At 43.1% G+C, this 17,396-nt stretch overlaps 1 protein-coding gene across 5 annotated transcripts in view; it reads right to left on the reverse strand.

Annotated features, from left to right (window-relative positions):
* pdss2 (prenyl (decaprenyl) diphosphate synthase, subunit 2) overlaps nt 1-17,396 on the reverse strand; it is a 60,464-nt gene that overhangs the window by 4,087 nt on the left and 38,981 nt on the right. For all 5 annotated transcript variants that reach the window (XM_071365743.1, XM_071365742.1, XM_071365744.1 and 2 more), the window contains exons 4-5: nt 10,006-10,080; nt 5,389-5,562 (exon numbers count right to left, since the gene is read on the reverse strand). In XM_071365743.1, coding sequence (XP_071221844.1) covers nt 5,389-5,562; nt 10,006-10,080 — 249 coding nt within the window. The remainder of the gene's footprint in view (nt 1-5,388; nt 5,563-10,005; nt 10,081-17,396) is intronic.

The following is a 17,396-nucleotide window of genomic DNA, read 5'->3' on the forward strand; positions in this document are numbered from 1 at the left end:
TAGAGGTTGGAACATTGCTGCGGGGACTTGCTTCCATTCAGCCACACGAGCATTAGTGAAGTCGGGCACTGATGTTGAGCGATTAGGCCTGGCTCGCAGTCGGCGGTCCAATTCAACCCAAAGGTGTTTGATGGGGTTGAGGTCAGAGCTCTGTGCAGGCCAGTCATGTTCTTCCACACTAATCTTGACAAACCATTTCTGTATGGACTTTGTGCACTGCTGAAACAGGAAAGGACCTTCCCCAACTGTTGCTACAAAGTTGGATTCCCACAATCGTTTAGAATGTAATTGTATGCTGTTGCATTAAGATTTCCCTTCATTGGAACAGGGTGCCTAGCCCGAACCATGAAAAACAGCCCCAGACCATTATTCCTCCACCACCAAACTTTGCATTGGGGCAGGTAGCATTCTCCTGGCATCTGCCAACCCCAGATTTGTCCGTCAGACTGCCAGATGAAGCGTGATTCATCACTACAGAGAACGTGTTTCCACTGCTCCACAATCCAGCCGACGCTTGGCATTGCGCATGGTGATCTTAGTGTCACAAACATTTCTCGTGTTGACGTTGCTTCCATATGCAGTTTGGAACTCGGTAGTGTGTGTTGCAACCGAAGACCTACGATTCTTACACGCTACACGATTTAGCACTCGGCGGTCCCGTTCTGTGAGCTTGTGTGGCCTAACAGGTCAGAAATTTGACGAACTGACTTGTTGGAAAGGTGGCATCCTATGACGGTGCCATGTTGAAAGTCTGAGCTCTTCAGTAAGGCCATTCTCCTGCCAATGTTTGACTATGGAGATTGCATAGCTGTGTGCTCGATTTTATACACCTGTCAGCAACGGGTGTGGCTGAAATAGCCGGATTCACGAATTTGAAGGGGTGTCCACCTAGTTTTGGATATACAGTGCATTCAGAAAGTATTCAGACCCCTTGACTTTTCAGCCTCATTCTAAAATTTATTATATATTTTTTGTCCTCATCAAGCTACACATAACCCATAATGACAAAGTAAAAACAGTTTTTTAGACTTTATAAAAAAATATTACATAAGTCTTCAGACTCTTTACTCAGTACTTTGAAGCCCCATTGGCAGTAATTACAGCCTCGAGTCTACTTGGGTATGGCACACCTGTATTTGGGGAGTTTCTGGGTCGCAATTGTAAATGAAAACTTGTTCTCAACTTGCGTACCTGGTTAAATAAAGGTGACATTTAAAAAAAAAAGATTGATGGGAGGGGGGGTGCATTCTTTCAATCACCGGTTGAATACCTTGGACACGTCATCAACGCAGTGGGCCTTCACAGGGCTCCGTCCAAGGTCAAGACTATCTTGGACCCCAGCTCCTCAGAACGTAAGCCAACTATGTTCTTTCCTGGGGTTACTGAATTACTAAGGACGATTTATTCCGAGCTTAGCAATGAAGCTGAAGCTGCTGCATTAGTTGTTTTGTCAAGACAAAACATGTAAATGGACAGAACAATCCGAGGAAGCATTCGTGAAAACCAAGGAAACACTTCTGAAATCTGATGCACTTCGACCTGTCATTGCCCATCCAACTAGCTTGTGATGCTAGTACCTATAGTGCGGGTGCAGTCGTGTCCCATATCATGCCTTCAGGTGAAGTCTATCGCTTTCGCGTCAAGGACATTAAACAAAGCCAAAACGAACTATGCACAAATAGAATGAGAATCCCTAGGCATTTGTTTTTGGAGGGCGTAAATTTCACTAGTAGCTGTACAGGAGTTTTACAGATCATCGTCCGCTGACGAGCATCTTTGGACTGCATACTGGGATTCAGTCACTTGCTGCAAAGGACATCAAAAGCCGCAAGTTAAATCCATCTGCATTGCAGTTCTTCCAGGTTACCACTACCTGTGGTCAAGCCAGAGTCCCGCCAAGTGGACTTCTACTCCAGACAAGTGGAAAATTTACCAGCTACACTCAGGTAATTGCACAAAGCTACCTCTGATGGATTGGATGGAGGAGAAAGCGTGTTCCTCATGTCAGAAGGTTCGCAAACATACCTCAAATTGCACCTCTTCATCTGTGGGATTGGCCAGAGGAGGCGTGGCAACGCATCTTCGCAGGTCCATTTGAAGACCATGTTTCTTGTGGTTGTGGATGCTCATAGCAAGTAGCCAGATGTTGCCATCATGAGGTCTACTACTGCAGAGAACAGCATCGATAAACTTGGGGAAGTGTAGTCGGTTCGGATCGCCACTCCAACTCGTTAGCGACAATGGACCACACCTAGTGTCCCAATAAATGGCTACGTTCCTACAGGTGAATGGCGTACAGCACATCAGGCCCGCCCCGTATCATCCATCTATAAACTGGCTGGCGTTGAGGTTCATACAGACCATGAAACATGCATTGAAAGTGTTATGGTCAAGGGACGTTGCACCAACGCTTGAACAGCTTCCTGCTATCCTAAAGGAACAAGCCTCATGCAACAAACAAGGCTTCCCTGCTTTGCTACTCAGAGGGTGCTAAGCACAAGCTTCGACCTACTCAAACCTCAGAAGGAAAAGGAGTGTGACGTCAACAGGAGAGTCAAGTCGTGAACTGAGAACAAAAGACAGAGCTTTCAATCCTGGAGAAACTGTCTTAGTTAGGAACTACCTCAATGGACCAAAGTGGGTTCCTGCTACAGGCATTGCTCAAACTGGTCCCGCAACACCGACAGAACCACCAGTCAGGAGTGGTCCGGAACTGTTATTGGTTGACACCCTGACCCAGCAGTCACCTATAGGGGCTCAGTCAGCTTCTCAGGACTATTGTTCATAATGGGGACAATTTAGGTAGGAGGGGAAGATATGTGGTGTATTGGGGTTGTGCAGCGGAGCATCATGGGGGTTGTATGTGTTGAGACCAAGCACTTCTAGATCAGGGATGGGCAACTGGCCCCTTTTGTAGGCCCGCAGATCAGTAAAAATGTAAAATGGTTTTTGGGAAGTCTGGTCTCAACTTAGAATAGCAGAATACACAAGGTGCAATTTCTAAATTTGATTGTGCATCAGCAGTTTTTCCTCTTATGTCAGTCACTCAATTAGCCCATGTCAACTACATTTTTTTGACTGGCAAGTTAGTCTAGCGGCCAGCGATCTCAATTTGTAGTAATCATGGTCGAATTACCGACCAGGGGGCCCCCATTGTTAGTCACTCTTACTCGGAGTGTGCGAACCACCGCCGTAATGAGTAATATTTTACAGCGAAGGCTGAGGCAGAAGCAAACTCCTTTGTCGGCGACTTTTTCACACACGCAGGCTGGGGAACAACTGGGTTGCGCCGTGAGGAAACTTGTTTAAACCCGTCTGAAGGGTTTAAACAAGTTTCCTCACGGCGCAACCCAGTCATATATTGGTTCACTTATGCCCTAAAATAAATTTGTTAAAATGGGCAAAATATTTTATATAAATTAATTAATATGGGCAGAATATTGAGTAAAATAAATAAAAATGCAATGGCTCCATGAGGAAACTTGTTTAAACCGGTCTGAAGGTTCTCATATATTGGTTCCCTTATGCACTAAAATAATTTAAAAACATATGGGCAGAATATTGTATAAATAAAAATGTGTTGCATTCCTTTTAGACAGAATAAATAAAACAGGGTTGGTAAATCCAAAATGTATGCGGTTGCAAAATCGAATGCTTCTAACCGAAAGTCACCTAACTTTTGTGGTTCTTCTATAGGCTATGGTAGGCTAGACCTACTTGTTGGATGCACATTTAGTATCCAGCTGTTTAGTTAGGCCATCATCAGCTAATCCAGGAAATATGTTTCTGAATGACAGTCGAGTGACACACAGCTGTTGTGATATAGCACATGATGCCAAAACAGCGTTCAGAAGAATGTCCAGAATATGTTGTCTCGTTTGTTGCGCCAGTGAAGGGAGTTGTGATCCGTGTTGGATCCAATACCCCTACATTTGTTGATTATCTGCTCGTCTCCTTGAGGTACAGCAGGGTCTAGAAGATTTAACAGAGAAAGCATCAAGGTAATGTTTTCATATGTTTCTGTGTATCGGATTGGACACTGAGGTACAGTAGGGTACTGTGTAGGATAGGCAATTACATTAACACCCAACAGCATTTTCCTTTCTATTATCCAAAAACATTTAACAAATGAGTAGCCTAGAGGGCTTTTAAACAAAATTGTTTGGTGAATTTGAAAGATATAAATAATGGTAAGAGCCCAATAAGATGGACTCTGATCCCTTTAATTGTAGAGGCTATTGTTACTTTGTCTCTAAAATCAGTTTCCATTGTCATGTGACAGTCTTTTTTATTTTATTGAAACAAGCAAATGTCAGCCTTTTACCAGATCCGAATATTTTCACATGAACTGGTTATTTTCATAAATGCGGTAGCCTACGCTACAAAATATAATATTCTGCCCATATGAACACATTTATCTTAGGCCATAGCCTAAAGAACAGCTACATGATTGATTGAAAAGCAGAAAATAGACGATGTTACATTTTCTTTTTTCTAAGACTCAGACAATAGGCTAAAGCTCACTTCAGTTTCCCCGCAACATTGAGTGCGCAGCGGGGTCTGTATGCAGCATAGTACCCTCTACAAAAAGATACTCAGATGATATTAAACTGCAAACATGTTCTCTCCGCCCCATGGCAAAATTAGTAGAATTGCAGGAAATTAACTCAATTTCTTTTAAAGTATCTCCGCTGTCAAGACGGGGGCAGCTAAAAAGTTTTGCTCCTCTAGGTGGGGGAGGGAGGGCCCCCAAAAGGCTAAGGCCGGCTCTGACTGCATGTGTGTGTATGGATCCCCGAGCCACTGCAGACCCTCATGATGAGTGGCCCCCACCACCCTTTAAAAGTTGCCCATCCCTATTCTAGATAATGGTTGAACTGATTCCGGTCTTCGGTCTCAATTTTCTGCCCATCCCCAGTTGCGATCTTGTCTCATCTCTGCAACTCCCCAATGGGCTTGGGCGGCGAAAGAACGAGTCATGCATCCCCCCGAAACATGACCCACCAAACCACGCTTCTTAAAACCCACCCGCTTAAGCCGGAAGCCAACTGCACCAATGTGTCGGAGGAAACACCGCTCACCTTGAAGACCGAGGTCAGCCTGCAGGTGCCCGGCCCACCACAAGGAGTCGCAAGAGCGTGATGAGCCAAGTAAAGCCCCTCCGGCCAAACCCTCCCCTAACCCGGATGTGGCTGGGTCAATTGTGCACCGCCCTATGGGACTCCCAATCACGGCCCTTTGTGTGACAGCCTGGGATCGAACCCGGGTCTGTAGTGATGCCTTTAGCACTGCCTCAGACCGCTGCGCCACTCAGGAGGCCCCTTCTGTCTCATCATTATTGAATTGTTATAAAGACAAAACCCACGAGACATAACATGCAGTACTTGCCTTGTGGCCCAGTGATAGATGCTTGCCGTATTTGTAGGCCAGTCCTTGGGCATCTTTGTCATGTTTGGCGAGCTCCATCGCTGCCTGACAGCTTTTCGCCAGCAAGGCACCATGGGACAAGAACCTCTGCTCCTCCCACGTAACCATGTTGATGTCATCAGTCAGGCTCTTGTCCTGAAAATAGCAGTTTACATCAAACGTTATGTATTCAGTTCTGTCTGTTCCCATTGTGTGGAAGTACATTTTTATCCTAGTAGTAGTCTTTTGCAGGAATATATGATGACGCTCTTATTCATGACAAAATAAACAAGTAGCTTAATAGAATAAGATGCAATCATTTGCTGTTAGTGAGAAGAGCAAAAACATTTATTTTATCTTCGCATTCTAAAATAATTAGAATAAGGCTGTAACAAAATGTGGGAAAAGTCAAGGGGTCTGAATACACTGTAAGAAGGGCCTTCATCAGGGAGGTGACCAAAAACCCAATGGACACTCATACAGAGCTCCTCTGTGGAGATGGGAGAACCTTACACAAGGACAACCATCTCTGTAGCACTCCACCAATCAAGCCTTCATGGTAGAGTGCCCAGACGGAAGCCACTCCTCAGTAAAAGATATGACAGTCCCACTTGGAGTTTGTCAAGTCACCTAAAGGACTCTGACCATGAAAAACAAGATTCTCTGGATGCCAAGCGTCACGTCTGGAGGAAATCTGGCACCATCCCTACGGTGAAGCATGGTGGTGGCAGCATCATGCTGTGGGGATATTTTTCAGCGGCAGGGACTGGGAGACTGCTCTTTCCCTCGATCCTGACTAAAGTACATAGAGATCTTTGATGAAAATCTGCTCCAGACCGCTCAGGACCTCAGACTGGTTCGAATGTTCACCTTCCAACAGGACAACAACTCTAAGCACACAGCCAAGACAACGCAGGAGTGGCTTCGGGACAAGTCTCTGAATGTCCTTGAGTGGCCTAGCCAGAGCCTGGACTTCAACCCAATCTAAAATCTCTGGAGAGATCTGAAAATAGCTGTGCAGTGACGCTCCCCATCTAACTTGAGAGGATCTGCAGAGAAGAATGGGAGAAACTCCCCGAATACAGGTGTGCCAAGCTTGTAGCGTCATACCCAAGAAGACACAAGGATGTAATCGCTGCTAAAGGTGCTTCAACAAAGTACTAAGTAAAAGATCTGACTACTTACGTACATTTGTATTTTTGTTTCTAATAAATTTGCCAACATTTCTAAAAACCTGTTTTTGCTTTGTCATTATGGGGTATTGTGTGTAGATTGATGAGGGGGGAAACGATTTAATACATTTTAGGATAAGGCTGTAACACAAAAAAAATGTGGAAAAAGTCAAGGGGTCTGAATACATTCTAGAAAATAATAAAAAATTAAGAAAAACCCTTGAATGAGTAGGTGTCAACTTTTGACTGGTACTGTATATGTGTGTGTATAATGTACTGTATGTATATATTAACAGTAACATGTCTGGAAAATACATCAAATATGCAAACATGAGTGATGGGAATGGTCATAAGATTTTTGCACCAAAATCATCACAAATCAAGAGATTGCAAAAACAACAGGTGGCATAAATAGCCTACATTGTCACCAGTTTTTGAGGAAACGTTAAATTATAATATACAATAGGCACAATGAGAGATGTGCATAGTAATATGTTCTATGGCTTCTTCGGGAATATGAACTCATCATAGCCAGAAAAGGTAAGGAATTTATTCTGCAAAGTTTGGACACCTACTCATTCAAGGGTTTTTCTTTATTTTTACTATTTTCTACATTGTACAGTAATAGTGAAGACATCGAAGCTATGAAATAACACATATGGAATCATGTATTAACCATAAGTGTTAAACAAATCAAAATATTTTCTATTTGAGATTCTTCAAAGTAGCCACCCCTTGACTTGATGACAGCTTTGCAGTCTTGGTATTCTCTCAACCAGCTTCACCTGGAATGCTTTTACAACAGTCTTGAAGGAGTTCCCACATATACTGAGCACTTGTTGGCTGCTTTTCCTTCACTCTGCGGTCCAACTCATCCCAAACCATCTCAATTGGGTTGAGGTCGGGTGATTGGAGGCCAGGTCATCTGATGCAGCACTCCATCACTCTCCTTGGTCAAATAGCACGTACACAGCCTTGAGGTGTGTTTTGGGTCATTGTCCTGTTGAAAAACAAATTATAGTCCCACTAAGCGCAAACGAGATGGGATGGCGTATTGCTGCAGAATGCTGTGGTAGCCATGCTGGTTAAGTGTGCCTTGAATTCTAAATAAATCACTGACAATGTCACCAGCAAAGCACCCTCACGCCACCAGCTCCATGCTTCATGGTAAGAACCACACATGCGGAGATAATCCGTTCACCTACTCTGCGTCTCACAAAGACACTGCGGATTTTCGGGATGGTCTGATTAACACTGCTGTAGCTCGGCCACCTTCCACCGCAGATGCGAAGGCCGACATAAACGGATGCGATGGATTGAGACGCAGCCCATGCAAAAAAAATATTTTTAGATTAAATTGACATTTGTTTTATTATGTTACTTAGATTGACGCACAGGTGCATCAAGGCTCTTAAGGATTTTAAACTGCGCTTCGGATCGTATCAAATAGAGCAAAATACTTGAAATAGCTTATCTATTTACTACTGTGAAGTGTGTCCAATTAAATGAAAGATGGGACGAATGGTAGCCTATCCTAACTTGTTCTAGGCCTATAGGCTATTTTGCCAATAGGAAACCATCACAGAAAAGGTGAGATATTTATTCCGCAATGTTCATGGAAATTAAATAAATAATAGGAAATAGATGCCTATTTCTAAAAAGGATTAAATTAGTGCCTTTCCAAATCATGTCCGATCAATTGAATTTACCACAGGTGGACTCCAATCAAGTTGTAGAAACATCAAGGATGATCAACGGAAACAGGATGCACCGGAGCTCAATTTCGAGTCTCATATCAAAAGGGTCTGAATACTTATGTAAATAATGCATTTCAGTTTTTATGTGCAAAAATAACTACAAACCTGTTTTCACTTTGTTATTGTGTGTAGATTTTTGGGGGAATATGGCTGTAACGTAACAAAATGTGGAAACGGTCAAGGGGTCTAAATACTTTCCGAATGCACTGTATACAGCAAATAAGGGCTTTGTCACCATAAAAGGTGAATGATGGGTGTTTTTAAGGTGGAATTATAATGCTAGTTCACGTGTGCACACTTTCACAACAGGTCTGATTAATAAAGTGAAACGTGTGTATGTATGGCCTGCGCCAAGTTAATAAATCTCAATTTTTGTGAGCACACATATTTAGCGTTACATTTACACAGCTTTTCTTAAATATTGTGGAGTCCCAGGAAAAGCTATACTAGCCTACAAAAGCTTGTTGGACACTTATTTTGACTTATTTTCTTTAACCTACTAATAGCTTATTGGACGATAGACGCATGATTGCTATTGCTTGCTGAATGTAAAATAGCCTACAGCATTAAGAATGGGCGGGAAGTTGGAGAGGAGAAGCCCATATTTTCCTATATGCCAATCTTAACACTGGGCTACATCTTGACAAAATACATAATGAGTGGCCTGCTAATGTACCTTTCTGGCAGCCTGGTCTCACAGGCTGGACGTAACATAGTAAAGCTCAATATGAGACACTCAAATTAGTATGATGTTATGTTTATGATTATATAAGACATACTTAAAGGAAAGGTTCACCCACTTTGAATGTTTTGTGCAACTCTCATTTCATGTGCATCTGACTTATTGGCGTTCAAGCAGGCATAAATCTGGCCAGTATGACGTAGCACTGTGATAAATTCGCTCTCACTACACTGGAAGTTAATAGGAATACAACTTCTAGATCATGAAAACATTTACCATACATGTCAGACTTCAATACTGTCCGATGTCATAACACAGGAGGATGTCTTCTCTCGAATGAGCCATTGATCATATTTTTGCGATATTCCTACCTTGAGAAATGTGTAATTTAATGGAGGGTCTAGCATGTTTCCTATTTGCCTCTTTAGTCCACGGTGCGCTGCCAGAGGTATGAAGGAAAGTATAAAGCCACACACAGCAGACTGTCGACCAATCACGTTCACATTGTCATGCTACGTCACGTGTTTGCTAATCGTCACGCAATCCCTTCTCAAAGTCGGTGTATATGTCGAAGAAACGTGCCTATGTTCCTCGAAAGTACGTAATGTCATGATTCCAAAGCTATTCGATATTACAGAGAGCAAGTTAATTATCTAACATCTCAGAAAAGGTTTGTAATGTTGTACTTCTTGTTGACGAAATTCAAGCTAATGTTGGGTTTTTGAGCTAGTGACCAATAGACTCCCATTTGCTCCTTGTCCCAGAATGCACTGTGTGGCCCATTGATGTAGCATGGACAACGTCTCCCTATCTCCTCAAAAGTGTATCTGCTGTTGCGTATGTTAAGACTCCACTCTGTGAGGCACATCGATCTGCAGGTTGAACATGGTGAGATTGTAGACTCCTAAATTGACAGTGCAGTTTGTTTAGGTGAGTTTACAGCTAACTAGCTACACTGTCCCTGGTAGTGGTATGGAAATGGTCTTACCTCCAAACTGTTGGGCATCTCATGGTAGATTCCCTGCACCAAGTCACCAATGGCACTTGAGATCAACTCCACAACCTGTCAAATGCAAAATAAAAAAGCTTTGGTTAACCACCTTGAAAGCACTTTATGTAGTATTGAAATTGCTCTAAAGAGAGATGGTATAGGGCAGGGTTCCCCAACAGGATTGTATTTGGACCCCAAGTTTTCTGAGCAACAACAGCAAAAAAAATCTAATTCAAGGGTATTTCTTACTTTTTCTTATTTTCTACATTGTAGAATAATAGTGAAGACAAACTATTAAATAACACATATGGAATCATGTAGAAAACAAAAGTGTTAAACAATTTGTATTTATTTTATATTTGAGATTCTTCAAAGTAGCCACCCTTTGCCTTGATGACAGCTTTGCACACTCTTGGCATTCTCTCAACCAGTTTCATGAGGTAGCCACCTGGAATGCATTTCAATTAACAGGTGTGCCTTAAGTTAATTTGTGGAATTTCTTTCCTTCTTAATGCATTTGAGCCAATCAGCTGTGTTGTAACAAGGTAGGGGTGGTATACAGAAGATGGTCATTTACCAAATAGGGCTAAGTCCATATTATGGCAAGAACAGCTCAACTAAGCAAAGAGAAATGACAATCATTACTTTGACTGACCTTCATGTCTTAATGCGAAACATTTCAAAAAAGTTTAATGCTTCTTCAAGTGCAGTCGCAAAAACCATCAAGCTCTATGATGAAACTGGCCTTCAAATTTAATTTCACATACGTGTTTAGCAGATATGAAATGCTTGTGTTTCTAGCTCTAACCGTGCAGTAATATCTAACAATTTCACAGCAATACACACAAATTTAAAGTACATGAGGACCGCAACAGGAAAGGAAGACCCAGAGTTCATTAGCGTTACCAGCCTCAGAAATGGAAGCCCAAATAAATGCTTCAGTGTTCAAGTAACATTCACATCTCAACATCAACTGTGTGAATCAGGCCTTCATGGTCGAATTGCTGCAAAGAAACCACTACTAAAGGTCACCAATAAGAAGAAGAGACTTGCTTGGGCCAAGAAACATGAGCAATGGACATTAGACTGGTGGAAATCTGTCCTTTGGTCTGATGAAACCAAATGTTTTATTTTTGGTTCCAACCGCCGTGTCTTTGTGAGACGCAGAGTAGGTGAACGGATGATCTCCGCATGTGTGGTTCCCACCATGAAGCATGGAGTAGGAGGTGTGATGGTGTTTTGCTGGTGTTACTGTCAGTGGTTTATTTAGAGTTCAAGGCACACTTAACCAGTGTGGCTACCACAGCATTCTGCAGCAATATGCCATCCCATCTGGTTTTGGCTTAGTGGGACTATAATTTGTTTTTCAACAGGACAAATTAACCAACACACCTCCAGGCTGTGTAAGGGCTATTTGACCAAGAAGGAGTGATGGAGTTCTGCATCAAATGACCTGGCCTCCACAACCACCCGACCTCAACACAATTGAGATGGTATGGACCGCAGAGTGAAGGAAATGCAGCCAACAAGTGCTCAGCATATGTGGGAACTCCTTCAAGACTGTTGGAAAAGCATTCCCGGTGAAGCTGGTTGAGAGAATGTATTTTGATTCGTTTAAGACTTTTTTGGTTATTCCATAGTTTTGATGTCTTCACTATTATTCTGCAATGTAGAAAATAATAAAAAATTTAAACCTTTGAATGAGCAGGCGTGTCCAAATGTTTGACTGGTACTGTATATGTATTTTTTACATTTTTATTGTTGGACATAAAAGACTAAAATCACTTGGAGCTGGTGTTTTAATGTTGGAAATCTGTTCCCCAAAGTATTTCCACGCATAAAGAGATGTGTGCTCGTATACAAATGTAAGCAAGGTTTGAAATGATTGTTTTAGTCATTGGGTAACACTTTACTTGACACCCAGCGTCATAATATTGTCGTGACATATTGCATTATTTTACGGCTGGTTATGACACCTTCATAAGAGTGTCAAAACCTACCACACAACGCAAAATATTCCATTACACCATAGCCTACATGTCAACAGTACGTTTATGTCGCACAACATTTCATGAAATTGACCATATTAAATTGTAATTGCGCACAAGGGAAAAAGGGAAAAAACACATTTGAATAAATGTGGGTTTTGACACTTATGCAGGTGTCATAACCAGCCATAAAATAATGCAATATGTCACATAAGTTGTAAATATATGGGTCATGACAGTGTTATGACGTGTCAATGTGTTATGACGCTGGGTGTCAAGTAAAGTGTTACCCAAATATTAAATCTGTTTGGGCTTCTTGCAGAAAATGTGCAGTCTACAAATTATTTGTAATTATGTTCCGGTGCCCTGACCATCATCAAGAAAAAAATTGTCCCACGGCTGAATTTAGTTGTTGATCCTTAGTATAGAGGATTCCCATCCTCTAGACTAAGGGGGTGGCTGTAAACATAAGGGTTGAGACTTAGTGGGTGTCTGGGCTGTGAATTGACCAGCTCTAACTCCTCACATTATCAGACCAGTGTGGACTGGCTGAGGACTGCCTGCTGTTTTCTTTAAGTACACCCAGACTGAGCTTTTTCCATTTTTATTTTATTTATAGCGACCTCCAGTTTAAACTGAATTATGAGGCTTTATCAGGTGTCAAGTCTGAGGAGCTGAAAGGCAGATGGCAAGGCAGAAATCAGGAAATGTCATGGGGGCTGTGAGGATGGATGAGGCTCTTGAGCAGTGGTCTGACATCTGTTGCTGTGGATCTTTGTCATTAAAAACCTAACTCGGTATTGATACCTTCTTCTTGTTTTAGATATAACTTCACTCTGTTCAACAGTGTGTTGCTGGGTGGTATCGTACGTTCATCATGATCAAGATGTTCTTCACTAGCACCCTCCCTCGCCTTCGAGGAATTCTACTAGGTCCAGGTGTGCGGGCATGTAGTGGAATAAATGGTCCAAAATTAAAAGGTTCTTCTTACTTCATTTTTTATTTTCTTATTTAAGATTCAACTTGCCCCAGGTAAAATTGTGACCTTTGGGGTGCCAAGTCAAAGATCTTTGGGAGGCTGAACAGCTTTGTCTCATTAAGCTCCACTAAACTTTTGTGTCATCTGTCTGCAGTTGCAATATCCCTCTTGCAGGGGGCATCCATGACTACATTTTAAATAGCACCCTTGCTCACACGTGATACTAATCCTCCAAAGTAAAAATCAATCAGACACCTTAATTTATGATTGTTCAAACCAGTGACTGAGTTTAGATCTCAAACCATGATTTTTACAAAGGTTAGCTTTATCATCTTTCACAACCAATTTCAGAAAGGACCGTGTATGGGCAAACATTTACAGGTCTACGTAGATGATAAGAAAAAGAGAATTCATACGTTGTACTCCCTCAATACATTCAAGTCGTTTTTTCATAATTTAAAAGTGGTTGCACTGTCTGTCTCTAGTCTTAGTAGTGACCTCTGGGTAACCAGCCTCACAAAAGGCCCCAAAGGACAATGCACCTAAAGTGCTACCAGATGTGCTATCTTTGTTAGGCTGGGTATGAGGAACATTTTTGGGGAAAGTATCAGATAAGCCCCCGCCTCCCCCTTACTCTATTCCCAAATCCAGGCGGATCGTGTTTTGCCGACAGGTCTGTGAGGGAGAGAAACCGGAGCTGGGCTCTGAGATCACTTTACCATTTATACAAGTACCAGCCTAGGATTCCTCTCAAAGCCGGGACACATAATCCAGATGAATTGCTCTCCTAAAAAAATATATTTTGCCAAACCACAGTGCTAATGCTACGACTGCTACTACAGTCATGTCTGTCTTGGTGAAACACAAACACAAAACAAAAAAATACAATTTAACATCATTACACCTCAAGCAATTGGTGAGTTTAAAACATTTTATTCTCCTTTAAGGATTGAATAGGGTTCTCTATTTGTCATTGTCCTTTGGTTTAATAGGCAGTGTCATGAACATAGTTTAGACACAAGTGTGAGTACTAATTGTTTTGATATGTTCCGGGTAGCCTCTGAGAATAACATCGACGAATACACGGATATGGTGACTGAGTTTCAGGAAATGTATAGGAGATGATGTACCCACTGTGACTATTAAAACCAACCCAAACCAGAAACCCTGGATAGATGGCAGCATTCATGCAAAACTGAACCACCGCATTTAACCATGGCAAGGTGACTGGGAATATAACCGAATACAAACAAACAGCGTAGTTATTCCCTCCGTAAGGCAAACATTTTTTAAAGAGCCAAATGTCAGTACGGACACACAGTGGAGTCACAATCAAACGGCTCAGACACGAGACGCATGTGACAGGGTCTACAGACAATCACGGACTACAAAGGGAAACCAGCCACGTCGCAGACACCGACGTCTTGCTTCCGGACAAGCTAAACACCTTCTTTGCCCGCTTTGAGGATAACACAGTGCCACTGACATGGCCCGCTACCAAGGGTATTGCTGTGGGCTTTCCTTCTCCATGGCCGACGTGAGTAAGACATTTAAGCGTGTTAACCCTCGCAAGGCTGCCGGTCCAGACGGCATCCCTAGCCTCAGAGCATGCACAGACCAGCTGGCTGGAGTGTTTACGGACATATTCAATCCCTCCCCTATCCCAGTCTGCTGTCCACACTTGTTTCAAGATGGCCACCATTGTTCTTGTACCCAAGAAAGCAAAGGTAACTGAACCACTTCGCTGAAAGGGTGCGTGCTCAGCCCCCTCCTGTACTCCATGTTCACCCACGCCTCCAACTCAACTCAAGTTTGCAGACGACAACAGTAGTAGGCCTGATTACCAACAATGACGAGACCTCACTCAACAAAACGAGCTGATGGTGGAATTTAGGAAACAGCAGAGGGAGAACGCCCCTATCCACATCGACCAGATCGCAGTGGAGAAGGTGGAAAGCTTCAAGTTCCTTGGCGTACACATCACTGACGATCTGAAATCGTCCACCCACACATACAGTATGGTGAAGAAGGTGCAACAGAGCCTTTACAACCTCAGGAGGCTGAAGAAATTTGGCTTGGCCCCTAAAATGTTTACAGATGCACAATTGAGAGCATCCTGTCGGGCTGTATCACTGCCTGGTATGGCAACTTCAAATGCAGGGCTCTCCAGAGGGTGGTGCGGTCTGCCCAACGCATCACTGGGGCAAACTACCTTCCCTCCATGACATCTACAGCACCCCATGTCAGAGGAAGGCCAAAAAGATTATCAAGGAGATCAACCACACGAGCCACGGCCTGTTCACCCCGCTATCATCCAGAAGGCGAGGTCAGTAAAGGTGCATCAAAGCTGGTACCGAGAGACTGAAAAACAGCTTCTATCTCAAGGCCATCAGACTGTTAAGTAGCCATCACTAGCTGGCTTCCACCAGGTTACGCAACCCTGCACCTTAGAGGCTGCTGCCCCATATACATAGACATGGAATCACTGGTCACTATAATAATGAAACACTAGTCACTTTACTAATGTTGACATACTGCTTTACTCATCTCATATGTATATACTGTATTCTATTCTACTGTATTTTAGTCAATGCCATTCCGACATTGCTCGATCTAATATTTATATATTTCTTAATTCCGTTCTTTTACTTTTAGATTTGTTTGTATTGTTGTGAATTGTTAGATATTACTGCACTTTTGGAGCTAGGAACACAAGCATTTCGCTACACCTGCAATACACATTTTGCAGATGTTATGTGACCAATAAAATTTGATTTCAACATTTCACCTAGGCTATGCTATCCCATGCTTGTGAAACTTTTACCTCCTGTACTCCCTGTTAACCCATAAGTGCGTGGCCACTCACGTCTCCAACTCAATTATGAAGTTTGCTGAAGACAACCGTGGTAGGCCTAATTACCAACCACGATGACACAGCCTACAGGGAGGAGGTGAGGGCCCTGGGGGAGTGGTTTAAGAAGAAGAAGCTGATCGTGGACTTCAGGAGACAGCAGAGGAAGCACCCCCCCTCATCCACAGGGCCGCAGTGAAGAGGGTGAAAAGCTTCAAGTTCCTCGGTGTGCACATCACTGACAACCTGAAATGGTCCATCCACACAGACAGTGTGGTGAAGAAAGCACATCTTCAACCTTTTGAAGGCTGTAGAAAATTGGCTTGGTCTCTAAGACAAACACATTTCTACAGATGCACCAATGAGGGAATCCTGTCGGCCTGTATCACCGCCTGGTATGGCAACTGCACTGTCCACAATCGTAGGGCTCTCCAAAGGTTGGAGCAGTCAGCCCAACGCATCACAGGGGGCACACTGCATGCCCTTCAGGACATCTACAGCACCCGGTATCACAGGAAGACCAACAAGATCATCAAGGACCTCAGCCACCCGGCCTGTTCACCCTGCTAGCATCTAGACGGCGGAGACGTTACAGGTGCATCAAAGCTGGGACAGAGAGAAACAGCTTCTATCTCCAGGCTATTAGACTGTTAAATAGTCACCACAAGCCGGCCTCTGCCCAGTACCCTGCCCTGAACTTAGTAACTGTTACTAGCCAGCTACCACCCGGTACTCTACCCTGCTGCACATAGTCATTGAACACTGGTCACTTTAATAATGTTTACATTATGTTTTACCCACAACATACAGTGCTTTCGGAAATTATTCAGACCCCTTGTCTTTTTCTACATTTTGTTACGTTAAAGCCTTATTCTAAAATTAATTAAATACATTTTCCCCTCATCAACCTACACACTAACCCATTTTGACAAAGCAAAAACAGGTTTTTAGAGGGGAAAAAAGTAAACCGAAATCACATTTACTTAAGTATTCAGACCCTTTACTCAGTACTTTGTTGAAGCACCTTTGTCAGCGATTACAGCCTCGAGTCTTCTTGGGTATGATGCTACAAGCTTGGCACGCCTGTATTTGGGGGAGTTTCTCCCATTCTTCTCTGCAGATCCTCTCAAGCTCTGTCAGGATGGATGGGGAGCGTTGCTGCACAGCTATTTTCAGGTTTCTACGATCGGGTTCAAGTCCGGGCCCTGGCTGGGCCACTCAAGGACATTCAGGACATGTCCCGAAGCCACACCTACGTTGTCTTGGTGTGTGCTTAGGGTTCTGGTCCTGTTGAAAGGTGAACCTTCACCCCAGTCTGAGGGCAGACAGAGCTCTGGATGAGGTTTTCATCAAGGATCTCTCTGTACTTTGCTCCATTCATCTTTGTTACGATCCTGACCAGTCTCCCAGTCCCATCCCCACAGCATGATGCTGCCACCACCATGATTCACCGTAGGGATGGTGCCAGGTTTCCACCAGACATGACACTTGGCATTCAGGCCAAGGGGTTCAATATTGGTTTCAAAAGTCCAGAGATTCTTGTTTCTCATGGTCTGAGAGTCCTTTAGGT

This window comes from Salvelinus alpinus, chromosome 25 (genome assembly GCF_045679555.1).
Source record: "Salvelinus alpinus chromosome 25, SLU_Salpinus.1, whole genome shotgun sequence".
NCBI classification, from domain to species: domain Eukaryota; kingdom Metazoa; phylum Chordata; class Actinopteri; order Salmoniformes; family Salmonidae; genus Salvelinus; species Salvelinus alpinus.